Source organism: Balaenoptera borealis (genome assembly GCF_965194805.1).
Source record: "Balaenoptera borealis genome assembly, chromosome: 4".
Classification (NCBI taxonomy): Eukaryota; Metazoa; Chordata; class Mammalia; order Artiodactyla; family Balaenopteridae; genus Balaenoptera; species Balaenoptera borealis.
Window position 1 is genome coordinate 150,326,528 of NC_138861.1, and position 13,196 is coordinate 150,339,723.

Genomic DNA, 13,196 nt, shown 5'->3' on the forward strand with positions numbered 1-13,196 from the left:
TTGTGTTTCTCTTTTTGTTGCTTTACTCTTCTTATAGGCACAAAGCAGTAAGTAGTGCAAACAGACGTTAGCATAAAATAGGAACAGCTGGGAGCCTGTTGTCTAGCTGAGGAACTAGGGTCTATCGATGCTGTCAGCAGAGGTGATCTTAGGAGTTCCCTCGAAAGGTGCGGAGCCACAGGACGAGGGCAGTTCAGTGACATGGCAGCCACAGCCACCACTGGCGGGCTGCCCTGTTACCAGTGTCCCGCCCGGGCCCGGGCCCCCCCGGCCGCCGCCCCAGGTAGCCTCCCTCCCCGTCCCACCCAGTGGAAACAGGTTGGTGCCTCTCCACCCCTGCAGCCAGATTCCAGAGGCACTGGTTTGTGGGCATCTGTTAATAGTTGGGGGATTTTGCCAGCATGGCTGGCATTGTTTTTATGGGAACGTGCATTTAAGCTCTGAGGACCTGATTTGAACTCCAGAACCTGAGGAGTGAGGGCTGAGCGCTCCCCTGACAGAGGAGCGGGGGTCCTGCTCTGCGGGTGTGGACGGGCCCCACTGCGCACAGACCCCTGCAGGTCCCTCTGACCAATTGCTCAGTGGCGGCTTGAACGTCCCGAGCATGAAGTGCAGGGGCCGGGGTGCCTGTGGAGCACGCGGCCCTGCCCCGCACTCGTTTCCCAGTGAACATTGGGGTGATACCCGAAGTGCCCATGGTCGTGCCTAACCTGTATCTCGCCTCCCAAATGCAGGTATGACCTGGACGCTTGTGACATTCAGGAGAAATATCCCGATTTATTTCAAGTGAACCTGGAGGTGGAGGTGGAACCCAGAGATAGGCCCGGCCACGAGGCCCCACCCTGGGAGAGTGCGAGCATGCGGGGGCTGAACCCCAAGATCCTGTTTTCCAGCCGGGAGGAGCAGCAAGACATTCTGTCTAAATTTGGTGAGACCCTTGTTTTCTGGTCATGCCTGCAGGTGGCCCAGTGTCTGTTTTTGGATCCCAAGCCACGTGGTCCTGCCGGGGTCGTCATGGGGCGGGGCTGGGACCCCCGGGAGGGTCAGGTTTGAGTCACTCGCTGTTTCGGGGGGGTGCATTTTCTGGACATGTGTCAACTTTGAACATGACCTGGAAGAAGTCGAGGCTTCGATTGGGACCAGCTGGCGGGGCCGCCTCACAGCAGAGTTTGTTCCTGGCCAACCCCCTCCTCCCCCCACCGCCCCGATTCAGCAGGGTTGTGTCGGCTTATTTCATAGCATTTACTGAAAGTAGCATCAGAAGCACGCTGGTGGGTGGGACTTGGGACTTCCTTTGCCACATAACAATTTTCTTCATGTTCTTGGTTTGCATATTTTTCTGTTTTCTTATGTGAGGACAGCTAAGTGTCCCTGAATAGCGTGTGTGCACGTGTGTGCGTGCATGTATGCTTTCCGGTGTACACGTGTGCCCACGTGTCCCGGGGCAGCGTCTGGGCGACGCTGGGATCCATTCACTGATGGTTGGTTGTCGTGTGGGTTTCTGGCGGTGGTGAGCCCTTCCTGGCTCTGGGCCTGGGCCCCGGAGCCCCACACCGGCTGCTGCCCTGGGCCGGGTGGCCTGACATCCCCCTCCTGCAGGAAAACCAGAGCTCCCCAGGCAGCCGGGCTCCTCTGCGCAGTATGACGCCGAGGCCGGGCCTGCGGACGCCGAGCCCCCGGAGTTGGACTCGCCGCACAGCAACGAGAACGCCGACCGCTTTCTGCACACGCTGGACTGGCGGGGTGGGTAGGCGGGCCTGGCGCTGCCCCCGGGCCTCCCCGTGCCGACCCCTCGCACTGAGCCGCAGCCGCCCCACCCTTGTCTTCTTTTCAGAGGACGGGGACTGCACGACAGGCCCAGAGGGTCACCTTGCCGAGGAGGGTCCGTCTGCCGCGGCCGAGGACGGATGTGTGAGCGAGCCGTCTGACGAGGAAGCCCCGACGCTCTCGGCTGAGAGCGGGGATGTGGCCGACGAGGACACGCCGGGCCCGGACCTGCCACAGGAGGACGGTGTGGACCTCCTGGGGCTGCACTCCGAGGCAGGGCCGGCGCCCCCCACGCATGCCCGCGGGGGCCCCCCCAGCAACGCGGACCTGCTCAGCCGCCTCCTGGGGGCCCCGGCGGCTGCTCCAGAGGGTGCCGCAGGCGGTCTGCTCGGTGGGGACGCGGCCCTGCTCTTCACCAGCCCGGCCTCTGCCCCGAGCGCACGGACCACAGTCCCGGCCGGTAGGTGCCGCCGGCAGGAGTGGGCCCAGAGGTCACGGCAGTCTGCCGCTCAGGGAGACCGCGAGCCCCCAGAGGACCTCCTGAGACAGGCGGGGGTCAGCGCCTTGCCCCTCCCTCTCGGGGCCATGGGGTCGTGGGAGGGCCGTCCCGGAGCCGATCCTCTGGGCTGAGGGCGTGCGCTGTGGTGCCTGCGCTCACGTCCGCCTGCTTCCTGGTGTCCTGCCACAGCGGACCCGTTTGACCCTCTCCTGCCATCTGACCCGGACACCCAGCCCCACTCCCAGCCCGACCTCTTTGGTGAATTTCTTAATTCGGACTCTCCAGCCACCCTGCCTGCATCCTTCCCTGCCACCCACAGCGCTCCACCCCTGGCCCGCGGCACCGACTTCCTGCATCTGGGTAAGTGCGGTCTCCACACCGGGGATGGGGCCACAGGGCCGGGGGAGATGGGCAGTGCGATCCTCCCTCCCCCAGAAAGGGGACGCAGCCAGTGTCCACTCTGTATGCCCTGCTGGGTTTCAGGGCAGGTGGGAAGGCAGGCTCTGGGGCACCGGCGTGTGGCCAGCCATGGCGGGAGGAGACTTCTCTGAAGACCCTTTCAGATGAGGGACTGCGGGCGCTAGTCTCAGCATCGCCCTGTGGGCTTCTCCTCTTGCTGACCCCCTGCATCCACCTGGTCAGTGCAGTGACCGTGTGATGTGTCCTCCGCCCGTGCGGAGGGAGGCCGGTTGGAGGCCGCCGAGGTGCGTGAGCACAGCCCTGCCTGGGTCCTCGCTCGGCCAGGAGCGCCGTAGGGGCTGCTGCCCAGCACCTCGGCCCCCGCCTCCCGCACAGGCGGCCGCCAGGTGTGCCTCCTGCCCACATGTGGAGGGCGGTACGGAGGGCGCCCCCGAGGCTGCCGCAGATGGGGCTTGCGGCCAGCCTGTCCCCTAGGGCCCCCAGGAGGCCATGTGAAGGCCATGTGCCCGCCCCCACCGGGGACACACCTGATAGTGCTGCTGTCTTCCCAGGTGACCTGCCAGCGGAGCCCAGCAAGATGACAGCCTCTACCAGCCACCCGGACCTGCTGGGAGGATGGGACGCCTGGGCTGAGGCCCCGGCCCCTGCACCAGCTGCAGAAGGTACGACACGTGGCGTAACTGTGACCCCGGCCCCCAGAAGAGGAGGAGGCAGGAGCAGCGCCCCAGGGGCACTCTGGCCGGGCCTCCTGCCACTGTCCCGAGTCCCTTCGCGCGGCCCTTGTGGGCGCTCATTCGGCTTGTTCTGAACTTTTCACCCAGAATGTTCCTTAGTGCTTCCTTGTGCCCTGCAGGGCCCTTGAGAGGCTGCAGGCTATCCTGGTCTGTCCCCTGTCTGTGGGGACAAGAGTGCTTCTGGCGTCTCACTTTCGTCATGTCTGTCCTTCTTTCCATACGTCGGGATTCTGTCCCGTGGGGAAGTTTCTGGTAGTGGTTTGCTTTCAAAGGCAGTGGTGTTTGTGACGCCTGTGACATGCTTCTCTCTTAAGTCCTGTTTGTTAATTTATGGGCTGTAACTGTAAACATACTACTCTGCCAGTTTGATAGGCTGTCAGTTCTTTCAATTTGCTTTTCTTCATTATGCGTGAGGTTGTTTATTATTTTGTATGTTTTTGGTTATATTTCTTTTGAGAACTGTTTCACATTTTCTAATCATTTTTTTGCACGGGAAATTCACCTTTTTTGTATTAACTCGTAAGAGCTCTTTATATATGAGTTGCCATCGTTTGTAATGACCTTACAGTTGACTCTTGAATGACACGGGAATTAGGAGCAGGACAGTGATTTACTTAGACGTTTCAGTACCTTGTACTTAGAATGAACGGATGTTGTAAAGTGCACTCACACTTTAGGTGGATTCCGGGAGGTGGTAGGACAAACCCAGGGCAGTTTATACGAGCTGTCAGGTGACCTCCCACACGGAGCCATGTGGGCAGCTCGGGCTGCGAGTGTGGCCACATCCCAGGTGCAGTGACAACGCTGAGCAAGGCCTTTAGGAGCGTGAGATGGGAGGGCAGAGGCCGCATCTACTCCAGTGTGCTGGATCTAATGCCCCTGCCCTCCTCCAGGCCCCTTCGTCTCTCCTGGAGGCCAGCCGGCCCCTCCTGGCCCCCCAGCCAGCCAGACCAAGTCTCAGAGCCAGGACCCATTTGCGGACCTCGGCGACCTCAGTTCCGGCCTCCAAGGTAACCTGAGGGCCATGTCGGGCACGTGGAAAGCACCAGGCCTCTCTCTGGGGTGTTGTGTCCGCCTACCCGAGGTGGGGCCTCACCCTGTCCACCAAGGCCCAGGGCACAGCGACACCAGGAAAGGCCCAATCTGCTTCATCCCAGGAGCTTGTTACCAAGATAACACCAGGAATTGCCAAAACTGGTGCTGGGGTCTGGCCCTCCGCGGGCATAGCGGTGTTTGGGGGGCCATCTGGAGCAGTCTCAGCACAGGAGCGTGGAGAGTGCCTGCCCCGCTCCCCAGGGAGCAGAATTCACTGCCAGTAACTTTTCTGAGAAAACTTTTAGGGACGTTAATTGTTTGGAGGCCAGGAGTGCCTCTCGTCCCTTGGCAGTCGGGAGGCATGTGGAATTTTAGGTGAAAATAACATCTCCCCAGACGCTTCCTGGCATTTCAGGTTTCGGTATCTCCCTGAGAGCATTCCTGGAAGTTTGGGTTTGTCCTGGGCTTTCTGCCTCTATCTTGGGCTGTCTGAGCACAGTGTGGGGTCACTCGGAGCCTCTCGGGGGCTGCCTGTGGTGAAAAGGACTTCTCGGGATCCGGGGTGCCCGTTCTCAGGATGGAGCCCAGCCCTCAGCTCTGCACTGTGACCCCAGACCTCTGTCACACCCCCTCAGAAAACAGAGTCCTGCATGAAGCTGATGGAGCCGAAAGGAGAAACAAACTCACATCCTAGTTGGAGACCTCAGCATCCCTTCTGTCAACAAAGATAGAGCCACCAGACAGAAAGTCAGCAAAGCTGTGGGACATTCACAGGACACTGTGCCCGACAGCAGCAGGACACACATCCTCCTGCACCCAAGCAACCACCAAGAAAGGCCATGTATTGGGCCATAAACTGTCGTCAACAAACTTAAAAGAACTGAAATCATACAGACCGTATCATTCCATGATCAAATGGAATCAAACTAGAAATTGGTAACAGCGAGATAACTGAAAAATCTTCAAACCCTTGGAAATTGACACACTTTTTTTTTTTTTAACTTATTTTTGGCTGCATTAGGTCTTCATGGCTGCACATGGGCTTTTCTCTGGTTGCGGCGAGCGGGCTTCTTATTGTGGTGGCTTCTCTTGTTGTGGAGCACAGGCTCTAGGCACACAGGCTTCAGTAGTTGTGGCACGCAGGCTCAGTAGTTGTGGCTCGTGGGCTCTAGAGCACAGGCTCAGTAGTTGTGGCACATGGGCTTAGTTGCTCCGTGGCATGTGGGATCTTCCTGGACCAGGGCTTGAACCCGTGTCCCCTGCATTGGCAGGCAGATTCTTAACCACTGCGCCACCAGGGAAGTCCTGAATGACACAGTTTTAAATAACACGGGTTATTTAGGAAGTCTCAAGGAAAATAAAACAGCTTGTCAAAGAGAATGAAAATGAAGACACGACATATCTAAACTTGGGTTATGCAGCTAAGGCAGTGCCAAGAGGGAAACACATAGCATTAAGCGTGTAGTTTGGAAAAGAGGAAACGTCTCGTCAGTATTGTGAGTTATCACCTGAAGACGTTTGAAAAGAAAAGCAAAATAAGCTCAAAGCAAATGGAAGGAAATGATAAAGAGCCCAAATCAATGAAATAGAAAATGAGAACTAGAGAAAATGGGTTGATCAAAAAGTTAGTTCTCTGAGAAGATCAGTAAAGTTGACAAATCTCTGCTAAGATGGATTAAAAAAGAGAGGTTAACCCAAGATGTCCACAGACCCCAAAGGCTCTGAAGGGAAATGGACTTAAGGCTTCAGCACCAGTCCTGGGACTGAGGTGAGGTGGACAAGTTCTTCAGATGTGCCCCGTGTGAGGTAGAGTGTTTGAGAGGGTCTGTAATCATAAAGAAGATGAATTCATAGTTAGAAACCTCCCATAAAGGAAATCTCCAGTCCCATCTGGGTTCACTGGAGAATTTTACCAAATGTTTAAAGAATTCATACCAATTCCACACAGTCTTCTCCAAGAAATAGGAAGAGGAGGAAATATTTTCCAGTTGATTTTATGAACCTGGTGTTACTCTGATACCAAAACCAGATGGAGACGATACAAAAAGAAACTACAGACCACAGGGCAGCATCCCTCATGAACACAGACACAAAAATCAAAGCCAGTCGTCAGCACAGAGAGCTCATCAGTGTATAAAAAGAATCACACAGGGGACTCCCCTGGCAGTCCAGTGGTTAAGACTTTGCCTTCCAATGCAGGGGGTGAGGGTTCGATCCCTGATCAGGGAGCTAAGATCCCACAGGCCTCGTGTCCAAAGAAGCAATATTGTAACATATTCAATAGAGACTTCAAAAATGGTTCACATCAAAAAAAAATCGTTAAAAAAAAAAACAATCACACACACCACAACCAAGTAGGGTTTATTCCAGGAAGCAAGGCTGGTTCAACATCTCCAAACCTATGAACAGAATGCAACATGTTGGGACTTCCCTGGTGGCCCAGTGGTTAAGAATCTGCCATCCAATGCAGGGGACGTGGGTTTAATCCCTGGTCGGGCAACTAAGATCCCACGTGCCGCGGGGCAACTAAGCCCACGCGCCACAACTAGAGAGCCCACGCGCCACAACTAGAGAGCCCATGCGCCACAACTAGAGAGCCCACATGCTCTGGAGCCCAAGCACCACAACTAGAGAAGATTCCGTGTGCTGCAACTAAGACCCGACACAGTCAAAATAAATAAATAATTTTTAAAAAAATTATATATATATACATATGTATATATGTATACACAACGTTAACTGGCCTAGGAAGGGAAGTCACGTGATCACATCGATGGTGCAGAAGAGGCATTCCCCGGAGTTCAACACCTACTTGTGATAAACACTCAACAAACCAGTAACGTGAAGCCCGTGGACTTGATAGGGAGCATGTGCAGAGTCCTGCCGCCAGGCTTGCGCTGGATTTCAGAAGACCACACACTCCCCCGGGTCGGCCCAGGTGCTGCAGGCAGGCAAGAAAGGGACAGAAGGGACACAGGCAGTGTTGTCATGTGCAGATGACGTGCTGTCTGTGTGGGAAATCTCAGGGGTTCTATGAAAGCATTTCAGGTCCCAGAGTGAGTTCAGGAGGGTCTCAGGACACAGGATCAACAAACAGACACCAAGGGTATTTCTGTTCACTAGCAACACGCACAAGGAACCCAAAATTTAGAACAGCACCGTTTACAATCCCTGCAAAAGAAGAAAAAAAGAAATATATAACATATTACTCTTACAAAGCACGTACAGGACTCCTGAAGCTGCAAAACCAAACGAGGAAAGAAGTCAGGGAAGACCTCAGTAAACAGACGCGCTCACAGCCCGGCGACCCACATCGGGAAGGTTCTCTTGCAGCGGTCAATGGGGTCAGCACAGTCCTCACCAGAAGTGCCAGCGAGGGTTCCTGCAGACACAGACGAGCTTATTGTAGACTTCATTTGGAGAGTCACGCGAAGTGGGATGGTTAAGATTCAGCCCACGAGGCCTCCGGCCTCCTCCGTGCCTGCGCGCTGTGGGCAGGACAGACACGTAGATCACCGACCTGGAAGTAGCCCCACACCAGTAAGACCAACTGACTTTTGCCAGAGGTGCAAAACCATTCATGACGGTGCTGGGGCAGCAAGAAAGTGGCCTCACCCTGAACTTCACACCTTAAACAGCAGGTAGATGACCATTACTCAGAATTGGCTATAGATTTATAAAGCCTTTAGAAGAAAAGAGAAAATGGTGGGGACGTAGCCTTTAGTGTCACCTGGACCATGATCCGTCAGCAAAAAATGGATAAATTGGACTTGAGCAAAAAGAAATCTTTTGCCCTGCTAAAGACTCTCAACAGAATGAAAAGCTACAGGGTGGGAAAAATATCTTTGAACCACGTATCTGACAACTATCTAGGATATGTAAGAACAGTAAAAACAGAGCAAAACACATCCAACTTGAAAACGGGTGAGCGGTGAAGAGAACGGCAGCCTGGGGAGAGGTCTAGTGTCACTGGCGGCCCTGGAGGCGCGGGGGGCCTCGATGGGGTGCAGCGCCGGGCGCAGAGCTGGCGGGCGTGCGGGACGGCTACTCGAGGCGGGCGTCGGTTCTCACAGAACTGAACCCGCAACCGCCGTCTATCCCAGAGGCGCGCGTGGGCTGAGCAGGGAGTGTCCGCGGCAGTGCTCAGGGCTGCCCTGTGGGTAATCGCCACAGACTGGAACCCACCGGCGTCCTTCTGTGACGCGTCCGCCTGCCAGGCTGCTGGCGACAAGCGGGCAGGTGGGTGGGTCCTGAGTGAGAAGAGCCCATCGCAAAGGCCGCCTGCCCTGTGATTCCACGTCTAGAATGTTCCTGAGGTGAAGGCCACAGGACGGAGAACGGGGGCATCTTGACCCAGTGCTTGCGTGGATCTGTGCGCATGTGAAGTGGCCCAGAACCACGCACACGTGACAAGCCACGTGCCTGCGTTCACGGAGCAGCCGCCTGCATGGTGCTGGTCGGGGGCCCTGTGGGCTCCGGGTGCTGGTTTTGAGCTTCCTGGACTCAGCCCTGCATTTGAGCGAGTGGGGAGGGGAGCCTGCCCGGCCCAGCCCCTGCAGACGGGCCAGCTGTGGGCTACCTAGAGGCCGCCCGTCCTGGCGGCTGACCTGAAACATTCATTTCGCGAGGGTGTGTCCTCTGCCCGCGAGGGCTGAGTACCCGCTGGGGCAGCATACCGTCAGTGACACTCCGTACGTGAACTGTCTCCCCAGGCTCGCCCGCTGCACCTGCTCCTGGGGGCTTCGGTCCCAAAACAGTCCCCCCTCCCAAGGCCAGCGGCTCCTGGCAGATGAGTCGGCCCCCAGCCCAGGGCACCCCGTGGCCCCCCCAGGCCAAGCCAACCCCCAGAGCCAGCGTACAGCCACGGCCAAACTACACCTCCAGCTTCAGTGTGATCGGCAGCCGGGAGGAGAGGGGGGTCCGTGCCCCCGGCTTCGGTGAGTTCTTCCTCTCCCGCCGCCTGTGTGGTTTCTCGAGCTGGCCGTGAAGCGGTTGCGGTGAAATCCCGTTTTGCCTCGTGCAGTTCAGAGCCCAGTCCCGGGAAAGGGTGTTTAAAGAGACCCAGCAGGAGCCCCTTTGGATGGAAGTTAATGATTTCAGACGCATGTCTGTGGGTGACCCTCTTGCCCCCAGTGGGCCAGGCCACACTGTCCGGGAACCTTCTCGGCCTCTGCTGGCCGGGCAGCTGGGTGGTCAGCCCAGGCCTGGCTGCCTCGCTTGTCACGGGGGTGGTGGTCCCGATGCCCACCGTGACCCCGCCCGCACTCGTGCGCTCCTGCCTCGGGCAGCTCTTTTGGACGTTTCCCGTCTTCTCGGCTGTCCTGCTGTCCCCGAGGGTGCTCGAGCTGGCCATGCGGCAGAGGCAGCAGGCAGGCGGTCGGGCGGGCACTTAGCGCGGCCCCTGAAGCCTCTGCTCTCCTCCAGGTCCAAAGCCGAGGGTGTCGGAGAACGATTTCGAAGACCTGTTGTCCAACCAGGGCTTCTCCTCCCGGGCCGACAGGAAGGGGCCGAGGACGATCGCCGAGATGAGGAGGCAGGACCAGGCGCGGGACTCAGACCCGCTCAAGCTGAAGGTGCAGGGCGCTCGGGCCGGGGCAGGGTGGGGGGCACCCTGGGCAGGAGCGTGGGGAGAGGGACACAGCCGACGCGGCCCCGACTCTCACACACGAGGACCGCTGTCCGACATGCTTGCAGGGACAGTGGCTTCCATCTACACTTATTTGCTCTTAAAGTTTTGGGGTGAAAGATCCACTGTCCCCACGTGGCTGGGATGTGTGGCTTCACGCTCGTTAAGCTCCTTGCTCCTCTGGAGACCAGCCAGGCATGACCCCGGTCGGGGGGCGTGGGCCGCAGAGACCCCGGGGGTGACAAGGACCCCAGGATGGACAGGGCAAGGCTGTGACGGCGGGTCATCTGTGAATGTCCCACTGAGGAAAGGGTCCCTGGGTTCCACGCACCGTCTAGTCTGTGTCCCGTCCGGCCAGACCTAGGGAATGGAATTGGCCATGCCTGGGTGGGGTCAGTGCAGAACCTGGGGCGGGGGTCCACGCCGGGGCCACACATCTCACAGTCAGATCCCTGCTCGGTGGGGCGACCGCTGGCCGCTCGGTGGGTAGAGGCCGGGGCCTGGCGCGCCCTCAGCAGCGTGGTGTCTCCTCAGCTCCTGGACTGGACGGAGGGCAAGGAGAGGAACATCCGCGCTCTTCTGTCGACGCTGCACACGGCGCTGTGGGACGACGAGCGCCGCTGGACGCCCGTGGGCATGGCCGACCTGGTGACGCCGGCGCAGGTGAAGAAGCACTACCGCCGCGCCGTGCTGGTGGTCCACCCGGACAAGGTGGGCACGGGCTGCGGGCTCCGCGCCGGGGCTGGGACGGGGTCCTGGGAGCGGGCCGGGCCCTCACCACCGCCGTCCTGCCTGCCCGCAGGCCCGGGGGCAGCCCTACGAGCAGTACGCCCGGATGATCTTCATGGAGCTCAACGACGCCTGGGCCGAGTTTGAGAGCCAGGGCTCCCGGCCGCTCTTCTGAGCCCACGGGTCGTGGCTGCACGTGCGGCTCGTGGAGCTGGAAGCTGCTGGCTGGCCTGGAGGGCTGCGCGGGGGCCGGGGCGGCATGGGCTGGCGCGGCTGCAGCTGGCATCACGTCGCGCCCGCCACGCTCAGCGGATCCAGAGCCAGCGCCACTCCCTTCGCAGGAAGAGAAAGCATTCCAAAGCCTCCGAGTTCTTTCTTTTTCTCTTCTGGTCCTGAAGGAAAGGTGACGATTTGCACTCCTCCCACACGTGTCACAGTCTGTGATTTGTTTTATCCGTGGCGTGTCCACCGGGTAGATCGCGCTGCTCAGCTGTCCTCCAGAATCTGTTCGTGAATGTTCACGTCTCCCCTCGTAATCAGCCTGGTGACCACCTGTACATAATTAAACTATTTTCTGACGACCCTCGTCTCCGGGGCTGCACGCCACCTCCCTGCACGTTTGCTGTCACCTGGTTGACCTTGGCTCTGACCGTGAAGATGAATCGCAGGGACCCCCGCCCGGCAAGCTGGGCTCCTCACCGCTGCTGGCCTGAGCCCCTGCGGGCCCCCGGTCTGGCCTCGGCCAGCAGCCCAGGCTGGGTGGTCGGGCGTGACAGGAAGGCAGGAAGGCCGGGAGGTGTGGGGACTGATGCGACGAGCTGCGGCTCGGGCCTGGGGGCTGGCCCTCGTCGGGTGCTGGCCATGCCCCGCGGGTCACTGCAGCGCGGCAGAGGCACGTGGTCTTGGTGCAGGTGCACAGAGGCTGGCCCTCCCCCTGGGTCCCCCGGGTCCCTCCTCCTCACAGCGGGAGGGTGTGGGGGGCTTTGGATTCTCTCGTTCCGGGAATCCAAAGCAAAAGCAATGGCCTTGAGTCACGGCCTGTTAGAGAAGCCCCAACTGCCCCGTGCTCCGGGGAACAACTCGTCAGGACAAACGACAGCAGTTACATGACTCGAGGTTTTGGTCGGAAGTGACGTTCCCAGCCTCCTGCGGGTCTGTCCACCGTCCGCAGGGCTCGTCCTACTCCTGGCTGCCTGGCACTGCTGGCCGGGCCCTGGAGACGGGGCGGACGGACCTCGACCCTCCTCCCCGTGGTGACAGCAGGCTTGGCCAGGCCCTGCCGAAGTGCCCCTCAGCCCAGTCAGCACTGTGGGCTGGGCTCTGGGAACTCTGTGCGGTCTCTTCTTTAGCCAAAATGTGAGTTATTGAGTCAGATGTGATGCCAAGTTAGGGATTCAAGAGGGCGCCACCTGCCCCTCAGGTGGGCTTGCGAGTTGGGTCACCCGGGTCAGGACCCTCCCTGTGCCGGGCTCCTAGGCGCCCATCCTCACATCAAGGCCTCACCTGGGAGACAGGGCAGCGGTTAGCTGAACACTCTGACTTGAAGCTCGGAGCCCCGCCTTCCACCTCCAGTGACCTCGTTGGTCTGGCAGAGGGTGGGCCTGCACCTCCTGACAGTTCAGAGGAGGAAGGGGCTCTGGCTTTGTGTCCTGAGGCCCCAGGACCCTACGGCCTCTGCCCCTAGGACTGCTCCCCAGCCCCGCCCCAGCCGGGGGTCTGAGCAGAGAGCAGGAGAGGAGGCCGAGGGCCGCCTGGACCTCTGCACTGTCCCCTCACTGAGGTGACCCACCCACCTGGGTTGGGGCTGCTGCTGCGGGTGGGCAGGAGGGTTAAACCCGGCTCTTCCCAGGCTGAGGCCTCTTTTCAAAGAATACTCTTTTAAGTAACAATGGGACTTCCCTGGTGGCGCAGTCGTTAACAATCCGCCTGCCGATGCAGGGGACACGGGTTTGAGCCCTGGTCCGGGAGGATCCCACATGCCGCGGAGCATCTGGGCCCGTGCGCCACAACTACCGAGCCCGCGTGCCGCAACTACTGAGCCCGCACACCTGGAGGCCGTGCTCCGCAACAAGAGGAGCCACCGCAATGAGAAGCCCGCGCACCGCAATGAAGAGTAGCCCCTGCTCACCGCAACTAGAGAAAGCCCCCACGCAGCATCAAAGATCCAATGCAGCCAAAAATAAATTTATTAAAAAACAAAACAAAACAATGAACGACCTAAAGAGGCCCAAGATTGCACCTCAGAGTTGCTCTGGATCACGGCTCAGGGCCAGGTGGCCCTGGGTCACTGGCCAGAAGCCCTCGCAGGTCCTGCAGGGCCCGCCCGCCCCTGGGTCTCTGGTGTGGCGCTCCCTCTGCCGTCGCTACTGGCTCTGATTTACTGTCT

The 13,196-nt window shown here is 58.9% G+C and overlaps 1 protein-coding gene across 6 annotated transcripts in view; it reads left to right on the plus strand.

Annotated features, from left to right (window-relative positions):
* GAK (cyclin G associated kinase) overlaps positions 1–11,391 on the plus strand; it is a 52,576-nt gene extending 41,185 nt beyond the window's left edge. For 2 of the 6 annotated variants that reach the window (XM_082389881.1, XM_082389886.1), the window contains 10 exons: positions 735–928; positions 1,600–1,743; positions 1,835–2,227; positions 2,456–2,626; positions 3,238–3,348; positions 4,314–4,430; positions 9,168–9,392; positions 9,880–10,028; positions 10,616–10,792; positions 10,884–11,391. In XM_082389881.1, the coding sequence (XP_082246007.1) occupies positions 735–928; positions 1,600–1,743; positions 1,835–2,227; positions 2,456–2,626; positions 3,238–3,348; positions 4,314–4,430; positions 9,168–9,392; positions 9,880–10,028; positions 10,616–10,792; positions 10,884–10,985 (1,783 nt within the window). In that variant the 3' untranslated portion in view covers positions 10,986–11,391. The remainder of the gene's footprint in view (positions 1–734; positions 929–1,599; positions 1,744–1,834; positions 2,228–2,455; positions 2,627–3,237; positions 3,349–4,313; positions 4,431–9,167; positions 9,393–9,879; positions 10,029–10,615; positions 10,793–10,883) is intronic. The other 4 variants (XM_082389882.1, XM_082389883.1, XM_082389884.1 and 1 more) reach the window with 4 other exon arrangements.
* The last annotated feature ends 1,805 nt before the right edge of the window (positions 11,392–13,196 follow it).